The 20,030-nt window shown below is 48.2% G+C and overlaps 1 protein-coding gene across 4 annotated transcripts in view; it reads right to left on the bottom strand.

Annotated features, from left to right (window-relative positions):
- DMXL1 (Dmx like 1) overlaps nt 1-20,030 on the bottom strand; it is a 328,770-nt gene that overhangs the window by 45,637 nt on the left and 263,103 nt on the right. For all 4 annotated transcript variants that reach the window (XM_082251711.1, XM_082251708.1, XM_082251710.1 and 1 more), the window contains 2 exons: nt 11,581-11,717; nt 5,688-5,773 (listed from right to left, as the gene is read on the bottom strand). In XM_082251711.1, the coding sequence (XP_082107837.1) occupies nt 5,688-5,773; nt 11,581-11,717 (223 nt within the window). The remainder of the gene's footprint in view (nt 1-5,687; nt 5,774-11,580; nt 11,718-20,030) is intronic.

Here is a 20,030-nt window from a genome sequence, read left to right as displayed (position 1 = left end):
ACAGGAAAAAGTGTGCTCAACAGGAGCAACAACCAAGGAAGAACAAGTTACCCAGGGGTAAAAACACCCCAACAGCCAAGGACCCAAACAAGGAACCCTAAGGCACTGCCGCACTGAGAACTTTACGGCCAAAGGAAGCATCCGCCAATGCCTGAACATCCACTTTGTAAAATTTTGAGAAGGTGTGAACGGACGCCCAAGTCGCCGCCTTACACACCTGGGCCACAGAAGCCTGATGCCGGTAGGCCCAAGACGTACTCAGAGACCTGGTAGAGTGCGCCTTCACAGGGAAGGGAGGAACCTTCCCCTTCAAAGCATAGGCTTGCACAATGGTCTGTCTGATCCATTTGGCGATGGTCGCAATGCCCTTCCGAGGTCCCTCAGGAAGGACGAATAGAGAATCCGACTTGCGAAAGGATTTAGTCGATGACAGGTAAAACCTGATCGCTCTAACAACATCCAGGGAATGCAAGGCAACTTCCTTTGGATGCTTAGGCTTCGCGCAAAGCGAAGGCAAGACAATGTCCTCATTAAGATGAAACTCCGAGATCCTTTTCGGAAGAAAGGAAGGGTTAGGTCGAAGGACCACCTTATCCAAGTGAATCACCAAGTAGGGAGAGCTGCAGGACAAAGCCGCCAGCTCCGACACCCTGCGAGCCGAAGTGATCGCCACCAAAAAGGCAACCTTCTTGGACAACAGAGACAACGAGATCTCCCTGATCTTTTCAAAAGGAGCCTGTTGCAACACGGACAGAACAAGGTTCAAGTCCCATGGAGGTAAAGGTTCCCTCCTAGGAGGGACCAAATGTCGCACCCCCTGAACAAAGGTGCGAATCAACGAATTGGACGCCACCGGGCTTGGAAAAGACCCTTAATCGTGGCCAGCGCCAAACGCTGGTCCACACCAGATTGGAGGAAAGCCAACACTCTCAACACCGAGTATGAGCGAGGGGAACACCCCCTGGACTCACACCAGGCAAAGTATGCTTTCCAAGTACGGTAGTAAATTTTTCCTGAAGAGGCTTTTCTAGCCTTAATCAAGGTGGGAATGACCTCAGGGGATAGACCCCTATCCCTCAGGACCTGGCTTTCAACAGCCAGGCCGTCAAAGCCAGCGACTGTAAAGCAGGATGGAACATCGGCCCTTGAGACAGAAGATCGTCTCGAATCGGCAGACGCCACGGGGCGTCGACTGCCAGATTTACGAGGTCCGCGTACCAAGACCGGCGAGGCCAGTCCGGGGCCACAAGAATCACCGTGTGTGGTTCCGAGGTCAGCCTGCGAAGGAACCTGGACAACAGCTGAATCGGGGGAAAGGCATACATCAGACGATACTGATGCCATGGCGCCACCAACGCGTCCGAGGCATCCGCCCGCGGATCTCGCGTCCTTGCCACGAACCTTTACACCTTGTTGTTCAGACGAGACGCGAACAGGTCCACATCTGGAAGACATCCGGGTGAGGGGACCATTCTCCCTGGTCCAGGGTCTGGCGACTCAGATAGTCCGCCTGCCAGTTCTCCACCCCCGGAATGTGAACTGCCGATATCGCCGGGACGTGCGCCTCGGCCCATGACAGAATGCCAGCCACTTCCCGAGCCGCTCGGGCACTCCTGGTGCCCCCTTGATGGTTGATGTAGGCCACCGCTGTGGCATTGTCCGTCTGAACCCGAACTGGATGGCCCTGAAGCCGGTCCGACCATTGCAGCAGGCAAAGCTTTATCGCCCTTAATTCCAGAATGTTGATCGGAAGAGACGACTCCTCCTCCGACCAAGTTCCCTGGGCGGACAGAAAACCCAGAACACCACCCCAGCCCGACAAGCTGGCATCGGTGGTGATCACTGTCCACAAAAATGGACGAAAAGACTTGCCCCCCCGACACCGCTGGGGACTGGAGCCACCACAGAAGACCCCTTCTGGTGCGATGGCTCAATGAAATCCGTAGATCCAGAGATTGCGGTCGCCCGTCCCACTCGGCCAGAATCTCCGCTTGGAGACCCCGCGTGTGAAACTGGGCAAATGGAATCGCCTCGAAAGCCGATACCATCAAACCCAGACATCTCATGCATGTCCGGAGAGACGGGTATTGAGTGTCCTTGAGGGACCTGACCTCGTCCTGAGCTTGTCTTCCGGCAGGAAGACCTTCGCTTGAACAGAGTCCAGAACCATCCCCAGGTAGGGGAGACGAACTGAAGGACACAGCGTTGATTTTGGAATGTTTATCGTCCAACCGAACTCCTGCAGAGTCTGCATCGTGGCGGACAGGTCGGTCACCAAATCCTGACAGGCAGGGGACCGAAGTAGGATATCGTCCAGATACCCCAAGACAGAGATGCCCTGAGCTCGCAACAGAGCCAGGACCGGCGCTAGCACCTTGGTGAGAACCCGCGGAGCTGAAGCGAGACCGAAAGGTAACGACACGAATTGGTAATGATCCTCCCCAATGGCGAATCGAAGGTACCTCTGGTGACCCTCGAAGATGGGGATGTGTAGGTACGCATCCTTCAGATCGATGGAGGCCATGAATTCCCCAGGAACCAGGGCAGCCACTACTGAGCGCAGGGATTCCATGCGGAACTTGCGAACCCGCACAAGGCAGTTCAGAGCTTTTAAGTCCAGAATCAGACGCACCTTGCCCTCCTTTCTGGGCACAGTGAACAGATTGGAATAAAACCCCCGAAACCTGTCCCGATGAGGTACCAGAACCACCACCCCTTGGGCCAGCACCGCCAGGTGCAGATCCTGCAAGCGCTCCGGAGACAGCTGAAGATTTGAGGGGAAAAATCTGCCCGCCGGCCGAGAGAGAAACTCGATCTTGTAACCAGATCGAACGATTTCCTGAACCCATCTGTCCCGAATACGGGCCAACCAGGGTTGCAGAAAACCGCGCAAACGTCCCCCCACCCCAGAATCGGGTGAGGGCGCCCCCTTCAGGCCGAGTTGGCGTGGGAAGCGGAACCGGACTGGCCGGACTTCTGTTTCCCCGTCCACGGCTTCTTCTGGGAGCCTTGGCCTTTGACGGGCTTGCCCTTGTATTGTGACCGAAAGGCACGAAAGGACCCCTGAGAGTGCCTAAACGAGGAATTCCTCTTACCACGAAAATACTTACTCTTGTGAGTGTGGGGTAAGAGAGTGCTCTTACCCCCGGAAACTCCTTTTATCAGAGCATCCAAAGATTCGCCAAAAAGGCGAGATCCCGCGTAGGGAAAATTAGCCAGAGTCTTGCGAGAAGCCTGGTCAACCGACCAACACTTCAGCCATATCAGGCGACGGTTCAACACCGCTACACTGGATAGGCGCGCAGCCAAAGGGACTAAGTCCAAGTCCGCATCACACAAATACATGATACCCTGATGAATTTGATCCACCATAGCCAAAGTTGTCGGCGGGGCAGAGTCAGACACCAGGGTGCGCCTGAGCACCTGCGTCCAATCAGCCATAGCTTGGGCTGCCATAATAGAAGCAAAAATAGGCTTCAACATAGAACCAGCAACCGTATAGGCATGACGGGCAAGAGACTCCAATCTCCTGTCCGTGGGGTCCCGGAACACCGGGGTATCCTCAGCAGGAATCGCAGTAGACTTATTCAAAACTGCCACCGCGTGATCCACCTGAGGCGGCACACACCAACGCTCATCGGTGGTGGGCGTAAATGGATAACGCAGTTTGAACCTATTTGGCACAGTAAAGGGCTTCTTTAAATTGCGCCATTGCTCATCAACAGCGCGCTGAAATTCCGCAGGGCAGGGAAAAACCTGCGCTGTTTTGCGTTTCCTTTGCGTCCCATAAGAGGACAGAAAAGCAGGAGGACTCGGTTCATCCTGTAAACGCAGCGTTTCCTTGATAGAAGTAATCAACTCATCCATGAGTGCAAGCTCTTCAGGCGAGCCAGGGGGGGGGAAGTATCAACCCCTTCCACCTCAGCCTCCCCCTCAGACCCCACAAGGTCCAGAGATGAGCGAGACCCTGAGAAGGGCACTCCAGCCATAGCAGCCCCATCTCCCTCCGAATCAGAGGAAATGGACAACCTGGGCCGCTTTGCGGATCGATCAGCCATTAGCATCTGCACCTGAGCAGCCAAGTTCGCTACAACAGCAGCCAGATCAGCCCCCTCGGGGGGTGCAGCAGCCCCTTGGCCCCCCACCAGGGCGGGAGGAAACTTGCAATCCTGAGAATCCATGCCCCAGTATTACACTGATATAAAGGAACTGCCCCTTTAACACAGCGGCGAGCGCAGCCCACCGCATACTACTGAATGTACCGACCCCCGCAGGGATAAGGAACACTGAGCAAAGAAATACAGGCTAGGGAAGGTAAAAACCTGGAGAGACCGCACAGGCTGCTGCCACCGATCGCTGTTCCAGTGAAAAGGAAGTGATGCAATGACTGACCGACCTATATAGCCTATGGAAGTCTTCACAAACATTGGCCGCTCGGCTGAGGAATTAAGACAACAAGAAAATGGCGCCGACATGTGCTTGCATGATCGATCGCCGCTAAAATGGCGGCGTTTGGAGCCAAAACACACCGCTGCACTAGACAGGGCCGGTTACCACAGTTTTACCGAAAACAATGGCGGTTCGCATCAGCGACCGCCGCACAGCATGTCTGAGCCCAGTCTGCCCCATACATCACACATAGCAGAGCGGGAGAGCCCCCCCCCCCCCGCAGCCCACAGAAAGGCAGCTGTTCCACACAGGAATCTGACAGGGAGCCCGCACTAACACAGACATGTGGGTCACACAGTCACAGACCGACACCCAAACAGACAGGTCCCCACATTTTCTTACCATTCCGGATGGCGTGGGGAGCCTTCTCCAGCGACCAAACCGCTATACTGAGGACAGGGAGTGTCGCAGCCAGGACGCAGTGGACTGCGGTGCGAAACCGCAAATGGCGTCCGGTGAGGTAGCCACCTCACAGGCAGCATCCCTGCAGCGAACAGGGATGGGTCGTTCAATATGCCAGGGTAAAACCTAAGCTGAACGCTGGATGGCAGGCTGGGGAAACCCCTGGCTCTCAGCCCTGGGATCCAGGGAGGTCAGTCCGAGACCCAGCTCCGCAGAATCATCTTCATCCGAAGAAACCTAAACTAAGGCTGATAAAATAACAGCTAAGTAAAAGAAAGAGAAAAATACTTGAAATAAAATCCAAAAAAGGGTAGAAGGCTGAGACTGAAAAGCCCCAGCACAGGAACAGCCAGCTACTCCTAAGCTAGGCAAGATCAAACCGAGTTGAGAATGCTGGAAGCAGGGAGGTATTGACTGAGGGGACCGCCCCTAGGGGTGTGATATGCTAAAAGCTTTTATATTAACAAATCTTGTTGCCTAGCTACTCCTACGGAGCAAAGGTCAATACCCATTGGTGAAGATTATGAAGGGGCGGCGACTGTCGGAGGACGTAAGAGAAAAAATGTTTTACATTCCAAAGTTAATACAGCAAGGACAGTAGATTTGATAGCAAGAAAGATAAAAAAATTACTGAAGGTCTGCTTTAAGAACCTTGGTATCTGTACAACATACAAAAAAAATTCCAACAACTAAACTGATCAACAGGCTACCAATCACTTGCCAATTACACACCGAGTTAAAAATAATATACCATTTCCTAATATGACCCATCTGAGCATCAATACACACTGATGGTTTCATTTTAATGCAGTACAAACATCAGTTCCTAAAGTTACCTGAAAGGTCATGTCCAGCCAATGGGTAAAAGCCTTTCAAATTCTGAAGGACAAATTGTACCATTGCAAGACGCATCAGAGCCCAGCTGGAAGGATAAAGACAACGTATGCAAATTTAAATGGATTAAACTGTTCACAAAATGGTATGAGCCACAAACAGAGCAATGAACTTACTAATGTCAATTTATGAGGTACCACACATTAGGATGTTTAGTCACTGTTTTAAGAGAGTGGCAGATTTCAATAACTTCAGCTTCCCCATTATTGAGATGACACGAAACACAAAAAAATTGATTTTTGTAAAATCTTACCGTAAAATCCTTTTCTCTTAAGCTCATTGACAGACGCAGTCCTCTTGATTAATAACACATTGGGTTATACTGCCCTCTACAGGAGTAGGACACTAGACGGAAGGAAAACGTTCTGGCCACACCTTAGGGGCAGTCCCAGAGGGTATATCCTCTCTCTCTCTGCTACAGGAAGTCAGATAGGTCACAAAGCAGTGTCAGAGAATTTAACCAAACCCCACTCAAAAAAACCGAGGGGCGGGTACTGCGTCTGTCAATGAGCTTAAGAGAAAAGGATTTTACGGTAAGATTTTACAAAAATCCATTTTTCTCTGTCGCTCATTGACAGACGCAGTCCTCTTGATTAATAACACATTGGGACGTCCCAAAGCAGTGTCACAAATGAGGGGTGGGATAACAGAAATAAAAATTTAAATCCAGAAGGCCCAACCGGTGCTGACTAGAAGTCTTAAAGGCTCATCAAACCAAGGATGAGACTCAACTGAAAACCCAACAGAAAAAAACCCTCGAGGTAGACCACCGGTCTCCTCAAATTGCGGCCTGCAGAACCTTGCGGCCAAAAGAGGCATCCGACGATGCCATCACATCAACTTTATAAAATTTTGTAAAGGTATGAACCGACGACCAGGTAGCCGCCTTGCATACCTGGACCACTGACGCCTGATGGTGGAAGGCCCAGGAAGCACTAAGCGCCCGAGTGGAGTGCGCCTTAACAGGGAACGGAGGATTCCGACCCTTAATAGAATAAGCCTGCACCACCGTCTGTCTGATCCATTTGGAGATAGTAGCGGCAGAAGCAGGCAACCCCTTTTTGGGGCCATCCGTGATCACAAAAAGTGAATCCGTTTTACGAAACGGGTCCGTAGTCTTCAGGTATACCCTGATTGCCCGAACCACATCCAAGGAGTGTAATGCAAACTCCCGATGATGGCTGGGTTTAGGACACAGGGAAGGCAATACAATGTCTTCATTCAGATGAAACTCTGAAACCACTTTAGGAAGGAAGGATGGATTCGGACGAAGAACCACCTTATCCCTATGAACCACCAGATATGGGGAACGACAAGATAATGCGGCCAGTTCTGACACCCTGCGTGCAGAAGTGATAGCCACCAAGAAGGCCACCTTCTGGGATAATGTAAGCAAGGGAATCTCCCTAATATCTTCAAAGGGAGGTTTCTGAAGAACCGACAACACTAAATTAAGATCCCAGGGCGGTAAGGGTGCGCACACTGGCGGAGCCAGGTGTCGCACCCCCTGGATGAAATTCCGCACCAAGGAATGAGTGGCCAAAGGTTTCTGAAAGAAGATTGCCAACGCTGAAACCTGACCCTTGATAGTGCTCAAGGACAGCTTCTGCTCAACCCCCTGTTGCAGAAAGGCCAAGATTCGGGTCACCGAATAGGTACATGGGGGAAATCCAAGCGATTCACACCACGCAATATAAGACCTCCATGTGCGATAATAGACTTTGCTGGAAGTCGCCTTCCTTGCTTTGATTAGAGTAGGAATAACTGAAGCTGACAAACCCTTGTCCTTCAGTACCTGAGTCTCAATGGCCAGGCCGTTGAAGCCAGCAATTGTAAAGCAAGATGGAAGATCGGTCCGTGAGACAGCAGATCCTCCTTGAGAGGAAGTCTCCAAGGAGCGTCCGCGACTAGCCTCACCAAGTCGGTGTCCCAGGCTCGACGAGGTCCGTCCGGAGTTCCCAGGATAACTGGAATTCCCTCCACCTCTATCCTGCGAGGAAGTTCCCGCAGTAACCTGAGAGGATGGAAGGCATACCGTAGCTGATACTGCCCCCACGGGACGATCATCGCGCTTTTTGCGTCCACTAGAGGATCGCGGGCGCGTGCTACAAACCTCCGCACCTTCCTGTTGAGCCGAGATGCCAACAGATCCACACCCGGGGTGCCCCAATGAAGGCACCGCTGGTGAAATACCTCTGGATGAAGGGACCATTCCCCTTGATCCAGAGTCTGACGGCTGAGATAGTCTGCCTGCCAATCCCCTAGGTGATTGGATTGACCTAAGCCACAGCTGTGGCCAACTGGATCCGAACCGGGCTGCCCTGGAGCTGCTCGGTCCAGTAAATCAGACAAAGTCTGATCATTCTCAGTTACCACACATTTATCGGAAACCTGGATTCTATCGGAAGGAGTAACTTCCCCTGGGTGAGCATTGGAGACCGAAGCCCCCAGACCAGAGACTCCCTGGTCCGTTCGTTCAACCGGATCCGATTGTCCAGGGAATCGGGATTCCGATTCCATTAGAAAAGAATCTCCTTTAGAAGAATTCTCCTGGAGGGAACTGGAAATGACCTTTGAAAAAAGTGAAGAAAACGTTCTGCTCAAGGAACGGGAACTACCGCTCCCTGTAGCATACGAATGTTGGAAGGGAAGAATCGCACCGGTAGAAGTGATCGAAACTCGATCCTGTATCCCGACCGCACGGCCTCCTGAACCCCTTCGTCCGGGCTTCAGGAAGGTCATGGATCTGGAAACCGGTGAAGACGTCCCCCCACCCCAAAGATGGGTGGGGGCGCACCTTCAGGCTGTATTGGTTTTATCTTCAGGTTTGGCTGAGCCTGACTTTTGTTTACCCGACCAGCATCCTTTGAAACCCCCTGAAGGAGTTTTGCCCTTTTCGCTCGCCCCAGCGGAGCGAACAAACCTTTTATGAGCGGTAATGGAAGGTCCTCGCCTGCTGCGAGGTCCTTTGCCCTTAGCAGTCTGTGGCAAAAAAGTGCTCTGGCCCCCAGTGACATCCTTTATAATCTCATCTAAGGTGGCCCCAAACAGGCGATCCCCCTGAAAAGGGAGATTAGTCAAAGTTTTCTTGGAACCTAGATCCGCCGACCAGCACTTTAACCACAATACACGTCTGAGGACCACTGCTGACATAGATGCATGCCCTAACAGGGGAGTGGCATCCAGGGCGGCGTCACAGATGAGCTGTAGTCCTTGTATGATTTGCTACATCAAATCAGATGCTGCCGGGGGGATACTTCCCCCCTTTAAGTCACGGCGTAACAATTTGGCCCATTCTGTTAATGTTTGTGAAACTAAACCAATGGCAACCACTGGCCTAAAGGTTGACCCTATGAGGGAAAAAATGGTGCGGGACTCCGCTTCTACCTTTCGATCTACCGAATCCTTAAAGGACGGAGCATCCTCCAACGGGATAACAGAAGTTTTATTTAGTCTGGAAATCGGTGGGTCCACCACTGGTGGTACCGTCCATTTCTTAATGAGGGATTCCTCAAACAGATAGCGCCTAGCAATGCGTCTGGAAACAGCCAGAGCTTGTTTCGGATGATCCCATTCCTCTTTAATCTTATTGCCAAAACATTTGGGTAAAGGAAAAACCTTCGCCATTTTGGCACGTTTACTAGTACCGAAAGGAATTTCCATCTCGGTTACCTCTGCCGGTGTAACCTCAAGCCTTAAGGTTTCCCGGACAGACACAACTAGTGCGTCCACCAACGCTTCTTCTTGTGCTATGGCGGAGGCAGGAACGTCCTCCTCACTGTCTGAGGAGACATTACCTGAGACCGCAGCCCCAGAAGAGGGACCTGCAGCTGCAGTGACCGGCTCAGAATCCGAATCTGAAGTATCAGATGAAATAGGGGTAGGCGGGGGTCGCTTTCTTGACCCCCGTCCCTGACAGGCCACCTCCACCCGGGATACCAAAGACTCCAAAACTGTTGATAATGCATCAATTACAAGTGGGGTACTGGAGGGTCCTGCGGCCACCTCGAGGGGATCAGGTGGGGATACATGTGTGGCAGGGTCCATGATTATACAAGACACTTGCCAGCGACAAAAAAATTGCCAAGTAAAAAAACTTTTTTTTTTTTTTCTTTGTAATCCCCCAGCGCAACAGCGCCCCTCAGTGTTACCTGCTTTTTTGGACCCCACAGAGAGAGAGACCCCAAGGTTCACCACCTGATGCACAGAAGTTTTCCATCAACCTGCCTCAGCGCTGTCCTGTTACAGACAGGAAGTCTTTGGCCCTTTTTCCCCGGGTAAAGGAGGCGGCTCCGCCCCTTTACACGCCTTCCGGCGCCTCCCATGTTTCTCCACGAGGTGGCCGGTCATCTCCAAAATGGCCGCCCCCATGCTGGAGACACGAGGCTACGCCAAGATGGCGGCCCCGCGCGACCTGCGGGAAAATGGCGGTGGCCTGTGGAAGATGGCAGCGGCCTGCTGCGGCCTATGAAAGAGCTTTCGGCCTATGCGGCCTGCGGGAGCCTGTGGGAGGATGGCGGCCTGTGGGAGGATGGCGGCCTGCGGGAGGATGGCGGTAGTCCAGGCACAGGCATCGGCCTGTCTTGCAATCTTATCAGGTAGGATGCTCTTTGTATTTGGCCATCATCACCGTATTGCCACTGACCTTAGTCATAGTCCCTTAACAGTGCCCACTATACAGTGACTTTAGATAGTCAGCTCCCAAACCAAGCCTCCTGGTCTTTTATTCACACAATCACACTCAATTGGGGGATCTGTGACCTGTTATAGGATAGAGGGGAGACCCAGGATCCTGAGCGTCCGACCATCCCAGGGAGGGGCCCGCGTCCACCAACAAACCCGTCAGGGGGAGAGGGGGAACATTCTACTCACCATACCGGAACCAGGCGGGCGCCAACTCTTGACAGAACCCCTCTCCACCGAAGTGGGGGGGGGGCTGTCGACCAATACAAACGCCGTGACTCAGTTTCCAACTGGTCGTTGGCGTCCAGGTGAGACGCTTAACTCGCAGGGTCAGTCCCCGTCCAGTGGGACTATGTCGCGGCCGACCCAACGTGGAGCTAGGGCCTGCACGCGCTCGCAGGCTGACTGGGGTGACCACTGGATCTCAACATCCAGCCCGTCGCCCAGTTCAGTGTACTTGCATTAAGATCTCACAGGAACAACTGGAGAAAAAAAGCTGTCTATTAAAAAAGTATTTCTTAAAAAAAATCTTGCCAGGACCAAGGATCCCAGCAAGGAACTTAGGTCCTTACTCCTAACTAGACAGAAAAATCTGACTTCCTGTAGCAGAGAGAGAGAGGATATACCCTCTGGGAATGCCCCTAAGGTGTGGCCAGAACGTTTTCCTTCTGTCTAGTGTCCTACTCCTGTAGAGGGCAATATAACCAAATGTGTTATTAATCAAGAGGACTGCCTCTGTCAATGAGCGACAGAGAAATGTGTGTTTTTAATACAAATGTTATTTACAAATAAAATGGGCGTTAAAAATCATATATCATATATTATATATATATATATATATATATATATATATATATACACACACACACACACATTTTTTTTTTTCCACACACACACGACAATTACCTGCAAGTTTGGTTGGGACCTAGGCTGACCGCAGGTTTCAGTAGTTTCACATGTGGGTTCAGCTAAACCGAATTCTAAGATGTCCCTAATCCTTAACTGGTTTAAGATCAACACCACAACAAGAAATCCTAATTGCTATTCTAAACATCAGTCTGTTTATTCTGTGAATTATGCTGAAATGGTCATGCAAATACACTTTTCTCTTTCTAATCGGCACCTTTAGCACCTTGTATTGCCGTGGTATACCTATACGAGTTAGGATTGGAATGTTCCTGAATCTGGACTTCTGATAATAAGCCATCATCATCTTCTTCCTCATCATCGCTTTCTTGACTATCCTCTGAATCGTACTCAAGCCTGTTTTGTGAAAGAGGCAAAAAAGGCTGAAAAGGAAAAAATGAAAAATTATAAACTGTCCGTATAATTTCCACTTTTGTATGCACTGAAAAGCTATGTTACAGTCAGTGTATGTAAAATGTTTTATATATACAGTATATATATATATATATATATATATATATATATATATATATTATACACACACATGCAGTATCTCACAAAATTGAGTACACTCCTCACATTTTTGTAAATATTTTATTAGATCTTTTCATGTGACAACACTGAAGAAATGACACTTTGCTACAATGTAAAGTAGTGAGTGTACAGCTTGTATAACCGTGTAAATTTGCTGTCCCCTCAAAATAACTCAACACACAGCTATTAATGTTTAAACTGCTGGCAACAAAAGCGAGTACACCCCTAAGTGAAAATGTCCAAATTTGGCCCAACTAGCCATTTTCCCTCCCCGGTGTCATGTGACTCGTGAGTGTTATAAGGTCTCAGGTGTGAATGGGGAGCAGGTGTGTTAAATTTGGTGTTATTCCTCTCACTCTCTCATACTGGTCACAGGAAGTTCAAAATGGCACCTCATGGCATAGAACTCTCTGAGGATCTGAAAAAAAGAATTGTTGCATTGCACTGGGGAGCTACAGTTCATTGAGGGAACCATGAATGCCAACATGTGCTTTGACATACTAAAGCAGAGCATGATCCCCTCTCTTCGGGGAGTGGGCCACAGGGCAGTATTCCAACATGATAACAACCTCAAATACACATCCAAGACGACCACTGCCTTGGTAAAGAAGATGAGGGTAAAGATGGTGGACTGGCCAAGAATGTCTCCAGACCTAAATCCTATTGAGCATCTGTGGGGCATTCACAAATGGAAAGTGGAGGAGCACCAGGTCTCCAACATGGAAGAGGACTTCAGTGGCAACCTCTGAAGCTCTGATGAACTCCATGCCCCATGCCCGAGAGGGTTAAGGTAGTGCTGGAAAATAATGGTGGCCACACCATTGACACTTTGGGCTCAATTTGGAGATTTTTACTTAGGGGTGTACTCACTTTTGTTGCCAGCAGTTTAGACATTAATGGCTGTGTGTTGAGTTATTTTGAGGGGACAGCAAATTTACACTGCTATACCAGCTGTACGCTCACTACTTTACATTGTAGCAAAGTGTCATTTCTTCAGTGTTGTCACATGAAAAGATATAATAAAACATTTACAAAAATGTGGGGGTGTACTCACTTTTGTGAGATACTGTATGTGTGTGTGTACATGTATATATATATATATATATATATATATATATATATATATATATATATATATATTACACACACACATACCTAATATTTACTCAATACAATACAGCAGCAATAACCACAATTGTTCACACTGCAAATACCATTAAGGTGGCAGAACTGGTGATGATGCATATCTTGGGACATTGTTTTTGGTTTATTAAAGTGTAAACGGTGAGTATGTGAAAATGCTTTAGCAAGCTTGATTCTATGTATATTTTCAGCACATGAGGAAACATTCACAATACAGATTTAGGCCAGTGCGAATTGTAGTGGCAGGAACCTGACGATTCCCTCTGTGGTTTTGAGCGACGAGGTGCAGCCACCGGCCCCATTCACTATGATGACAGGTCATCAGGAAAGCTATTCACGCCTCTCCGCACAGCAAGCGATTACCTGCAGTGATTGCTGCTGGGCGCATTTTGTTCAGACTCCTGTCACTACATTTTGCACAAGCCTAAATTGCGTGTTTTAATGTAGCTTAAAAGTGCAGAGCTGCATGAATGTAGCATCTTCATTTTTGGCGCTTGATGAAGTAAATCTGGCTATTTAAGGGGATAAGGTTAGGGCTAGAGCCTAATTGTTAGAGCTATGCGTTATTAGTTTATGACTTAACCACTTAAGCCCCGGAGGATTTGGCTGCTAAAGGACCAGGGGTTTTTTTGCGATTTTTTACTGCGTGACTTTAACGGACAATTGCGCGGTCGTGCGACGCTGTACCTAAACAAATTTGACGTCCTTTTTTTCCCACAAACAGAGCTTTCTTTTGGTGGTATTTGATCACCTGTGCGATTTTTTGATCACGCGCTATAAACAAAAAAAGAGCGTAAATTTTGCAAAAATAACAATATTTTTCACATTTTTTTATATGAAATTCCCCAAAAAAAAAAGTAAAAATCAAAATTTTTTAACATTTTTCGGCCAATTTGTTTTATGCTACCTATGTTTGGTAAAAAAAAATCGCAAAAAGCGTATTTTGATTGGTTTGCGCAAAAGTTATCGCGTTTACTAACAAAGGGAAAGATTTTTGTCATTTTTGGTGTTTTTTTTTTTAACGCGTAATGGCGGCGATCTGCGATTTTTTTTTCGGTACTGCGACATTGCGGCGGACAGATCGGACCCTTGACTGACATTTTTGACACTTTTGGGGTTACCAGTGACATTACTGCAGTAATCAGTGCTATACATATGCACTGTTACTGCAAAAATGACACTGGCAGGGAAGGGGTTAACTTTATTGGACAGGGAGGGGTTAAGTGTGTCCTAGGGGCGTGCTTCTAACTGTGTAGGGACATTCCTATTGGTGTAAAAGCAAAGATCCACCGTTCTACATAGTAGAACGGACAGATCTTCACTTTTACACAGGGAGAACTGACAGGCAGCTTGTTTACACAAGCTGCTCTGTCTTTCTCCCTTCACAGGAGCGATCGCAGTGTGACTGGCGGACATCGAGTCCGCCGGTCACACGCACTGACTTGCCTGTGAACGACCCGCGGCGGGCGCGCGCCTCGGTGGGCGCGCGCCCGCCCGCGATAGGCTCGCAAGTCAGTGACAGGCGAGTGACGTACCGATACGTCACTCTGCCTGGCCGGGGCTGACCGCCGCAGTATATAGTCGTGCAGCGGTCGGCAACCGGTTAAAAGATGTATGGGGTTTTAATTTATCTTATATTCATATTTACCTAGGTGGACGCCGCATTGGTCTGACGCTGTATCTCTCCCCTGGCGCCTCTAACACTGAGAACAGAGTGATCAAACACCGCTAATCGCTCGGTTCTCACAGCTCCCCGAGCAGAGAGCTGCAGTTCTCTGTTCTTCCCCACACGCTTACTGGAGCCCTGGGCTGTGGAGGGGGCAGGAGTGGCTGGCTCAGGCTCTCAGTCAGTGGCTCACTGAGAGGCTAAACCGGGTGACGGTCAAGACATATGGGCGGATCCGTGGTCGTGATAACGCCCTAGCCTGGACCGACTTTGTGACATTTGCAGAGAGCGGAGTTTAGACCGCTCTCTGCTGAAAAAGGGTCACAGAAGTGCAAAACTAACTGCACTCCTGTGATCCATAGGAGAAGTACAGCCAAAAGAGCTTTGGCTGTACTTCTCCTTTAAGGATATACAGTATAATTTGGAACCGGGAAAGTGTAAGGGGTTAAGTTTTAGTGGTAAAAAAGTTACACTACTTTTAAAGTTGATACGAATCCTAACTGAATAACATTAGATTTGCTAAATCATGGTGTATCTAACTTCTGCAATTTTTCTTTATGTTGCCCATGTATACCCTTCTTTGAAGCCCCCTCCTGTGTCCAAGCAGCATCATCTGGACTATACCTGCTTAATGTGTTTTTCATGTCTTCATCTGAAGCCTTATAACAAGTTCAGTGCTTGAACAAGGACCTTCATAGCAGGTTCCCACAATATATTTTAGGTAAAGCTGCAGATTTTACATTTATTTTAAACGTTTTTATTGACTGGGTTTTCATATATTTTTAAGTGTTTGGAATTATTAGGATGACTGCGCTAAACATGTTACATATCACCCATGCCAGAGTGACAGCAATAATTGTAGGACCATCAATCAAGGTTAACTCTAAACTAATGACCTGTAGGGGCTTTTAAATGGTTGCCTATGGAAAATTTGGGTATCAAAGTTAGCCGTCGTTTCACAGGCACGCACAATTTTAAGGTTTGACATGTTTCGTACCCATTTACTTTGCGCAACCTTATCTTTCATATTTTTTAAAAAAACTGGGTTATTTATTGCATCGTTGTGCCCTAAAATGAACTGCGGTATACATTTTACTGAAATTTTGTGATTGACATACCATTACGCGAATATCTTTATGACAATAAATATTGCTGTTTGGGGCTTTTAACGATTCTTGGGGCCCGTTCACACTCGAGCATTTTGTAGCTTGATGTTCAAAAATGCTCAACAAGCAAAAACCTATTGTTTTCAATAGCCTTTAATGATCATATCGAAGCCTCCTGTCATTTGCAGCAAAATATCTGTTGCACAAAAAAGTACACAAGCTACTTTTCAGGAATCAAGTGTTTTTGTCCCCATAAACTTCAATAGAAACGCCTGAAAAGTGCACCATGAGCTTTTTTTTTTTCCAGAGTTTTGTTGCACGTTTTAATCTCAAGCAGCATCTCTCCACTCCTTTTTTTCAGCAACACTGTACACTTTTTAGTTGAAAAACATCTGAAAAAAGCTGCAAAAACATGCAATTCTGATTAAAAAAAAAAACGCTCAAAAATGCGATGCAAGGTGAGAACATAGCCGCAAACCTAAAATAATTTAGAGAAAAAAAACGCTTTGGCAGTGAAAGGTTTAAAATAATACAAAAAAAATTGTAGCTTCCTATAAGACTTTTATGGTTTAGTTGGCATTGAATACTGAGGACGACAAAGGATATGAATGAATGAAGACTGGGGTAACCGCACAGTGATGCTGAAGCTCACATCTACGTTAATTTTCTATGAAGCAAGACATGATTCTGCTCAGCTGGCAGGCTATAGAAGACATTGTTCCACCATCAAATTAACAGTGCTGACATTCGAAGGGTTTAATAATTATGTATAAAATACAGTAGCTAAACCTCTGACATTTTGAAAGTGGCAGACATTTTTATGCAGTTCAGATGCAAAATGGTATAGAATTTGTGTCCAAACATTTTTTTTTTTTTTCCCCCACATGTATTTTGTTGCATTCGAGAGTGTACTAGACAGCAAACAATACTTGTCACAAAACTAAAGGCCAAGTTAAAAATGTGATTTTTGTACTCCCCATAAAATCCATTTCTCTGAGTTCATCAACGGACACAGCGCTCCATAAATCATAACTACTACAAGTTATATTGCCTCCTCAAGGAGTAGGACTAGGTAAAACAAAAAACACCTGGCTACACCCATGGGCCGGCCCCAGCTTGGTATATAACCCCCCTCACTTTCCTTTAGGCACTGAGACGTCCAAAAGCAGTGCCTAAAGGAAAGTGAGGGGTGGGGAAATAACCCAAGGCTAAACATAAAAGCACCTCAAACAGGACACAGGAGCGCCATCTGAAAAATAAAGGTTTGAATAAAAAACACCCTTCAAGAGATAACAGACCCTCTTAAACAGCAGCCTGCAAAACTTTGCGGCCAAAAGAAGCATCCGCAGATGCCAAAGTACCTACCTTATAGAATTTTGTGAAGGTATGCACCTACGACCAAGTGGCCACCTTGCAAACTTGCGATATTGATGATGGAAGGCCCAAGAAGCACTCAGCGCCCGAGTAGAATGCGCCGTGACAGGGAAAGGTGAAACCTGACCTTTAATGGCATAGGCCTGAGTCACCGTCTTGTCTGATCCATCTGAAGATGATAGCCGAAGAAGCGGCCAGCCCTTTTCTCGGTCTGTCTGTAACCACAAAAAGCGAGTCTGACCTCTGAAAGGCTGCCAGATACACCCAAATCGCACTAATCACATTCAAGCTATGCAAAGCAAATTCCTTGGGATGAGCTGGCTTGGGACACAAGGAAGGCAACACAATGTCCTCATTCAAATGAAGTCAGAGACAACTTTTGGCAGGAATGATGGACCGAGACAAAGAACCACTTTATCCCTATGGACCACCAAATAAGGATTGCGACAGGATAATGCCACCATATCCGATACCCTGCAGGCTGAGGTAATAGCCACCAAGAATGTCACCTTCTGGGACAAGGGAATCTCCCAAAAATTTTAAACGGACGTTTCTGGAGAACCGAAAGCACTAAATTTAAATCCCATGGCGGCAAAAGAGACCGTACAGGTGGAGCCACATGTTGAACCCCCTGAATGAAGGTAAGAACTAAAGAGTGCGTGGCTAGAGGTCGCTGAAAGAAGATTGCCAAGGCAGACACCCTCGCCTTCACCATAGTAGGGATCACTGATCCAGACAAACCTCAGTACCTGGCTTTCAATAGCAAAGCCATTAAAACCAGTGACTGTAAAGCAGGACGGTAGATTAGCCCTTGGGACAACTGGTCTTCTCTCAGAGGAAGCCCCCAAGGGATGTTTACAGCAACCAGGATGATTGGAAGATCCTCGCTCTTGATTCCTCGCAGGAACTGTGGAAGAAGCCTGAGCCAAGGATCATATCGGCCTTACCATTGCCCTTGGACACCTGCGGTGTCTGTGAAAGGTCCCCGTGACTTCGTCACGAACTTGGGTTTTCTCCTGTGGAGCCAAACCTGCTAAAGAAGCTGCATGTAGGACTGTGCAAACAGAACTGTCTTGAAGGTGGATACCACCAGACTCAGAACCTGTATGCAAATCGAGAGAGAGAACTGTCTGTGTGACAGTAGCTGGTGAATCACGGCCTGTGGTTCCTGAAATTTGTCCATAGGAAGGACCACCGAGTTCAGAATTAAAATCAGACCTAGGTAAATCAATTCCCTGGACAGGGATAGGGGGGACCTTAGGTAGTTCGGACATTACCTGAATCTTTGCAGAAAATAAATCCGCACAAGGAGACTCAGGACCTAAAAAACCTGAACAAACTTTGCCCCCCTTTCTGTGTACCCCCAAAAGAAACATTTTGCGTATCCCCTTGACTCTGAAAAGAAGTCCATGGGGCCGGAAACCAGCAAAGATGTCCCCTCACCCCAATAATAGGTGAGGGCAGACCTTCATGCTGAAGGGGGGTCTTGTCTGGTCCAGAGAAGCTAGCTCTAGGCTTACCAGACCAAGGTTGCTTGGAACCTCCCGGGGAAGATTTAAAAGATCTATTTCCCTTATTCTCTGTCCCAGAAGCACAAAATAATTTTCTATGGGCTGAGAAGAAAGGCCCCCCTTCTGCGACGAGGCTCCTTCCCTTTCCCTTGACTGTTGCAGGAAGGTACTCTTCCCCCCCATGATACCCTTAATGATGTCATCCAGGGTAGCCCTAAACAGGTGACCGCCTTGAAAGGGCAGATCAGTGGGAGTTTTCTTAGAGGCTCTGCGGACCAATTCTTAAGCCACAGAACGTGCCTAATTACCACTGCTGAAACAGAAAGTTTGGACAGCACAGAAGCTGTATCCAAAGCTGCATCAACAATAACCTGCAGCCCATGGTCCACTAAATCAACATAAGCAGCAAGGACCTGCTCACTCTCCAGTCTGGCGCAAAAGCTTGGCCCATTCAGTTAGGGACTGAGACACCAGGGCTGAGGCAAAGACTGGCCGCAATGCCAAACCAGCCATAGTAAACATGCTGCGTGCCACAGCCTCCACTTTCCTGTCAGCCAGGTCCTTAAAGGACAGGAATTCCTCTAACGCAATTATGGCTGCTTTATACAACTTGAAAACAGGAGGGTCCACCACTGGTGAACTAGTCCACTTTGTTAAAATTGACTCCTCAAAAGGGTAACGTGCACAAAAGGTTTGGGGACCACAAAAGGCAATTTTGGTTGTTCCCATTCCTTAGATGAAAATCTGTCAAAATAAGGCACATAAGGAAACACCTTTGGAGTATAGGCAACTTATGTGTACCAAACAACACAGCCACGTCCGTGGCTAGATCAGCCGCATCCTCCATTTTTAAAGTCTCACGCACTGCAGTGATAAATGCGTCTACCAGCTCTTTTTCATTCGCCGCTGCATCCATAGAGAAATCATCCTCACTATAGGATTAATCTGGGGTGTGATATAAAGTCCCCCTGCACAGGCTGCGTCCATGGCAGCAACAGACTCAGAATCAGATGAGACAGACTGAGCAGGGGAAGGCGGGGGACACTTCCTCCTGGGCCTTTGCCCACATGCCACTTCCACCTGGGACACTAAGGACTGCAGGATCGCCTCCACTGCAACCATGGGAAGCTGGGAGGACCTGCCACCTCCACGAGGGGATCAGTGGAGGAGATGTGACCCTGAGGCTCCATAAGGAAAGAAAGACCTTGCAGTACAAAAATCATCTTTCTTTATCATACATCACGGGACACAGAGCTGGTAATAATGACTGAGTTATACGCTACCTTTAGGTGATAGGACACTGGCAAACAATAGACAGGAAGTTCCTCCCATACAGGAAGAACCTCAGTTTTTTTGCCAGTG

This window comes from Pelophylax lessonae (genome assembly GCF_965119305.1).
Source record: "Pelophylax lessonae genome assembly, chromosome: 1".
Taxonomy (NCBI): Eukaryota; Metazoa; Chordata; class Amphibia; order Anura; family Ranidae; genus Pelophylax; species Pelophylax lessonae.
The sequence above is the reverse complement of the archived record's forward strand: the minus strand, read 5'-3'. Positions and strand labels throughout refer to the sequence as shown.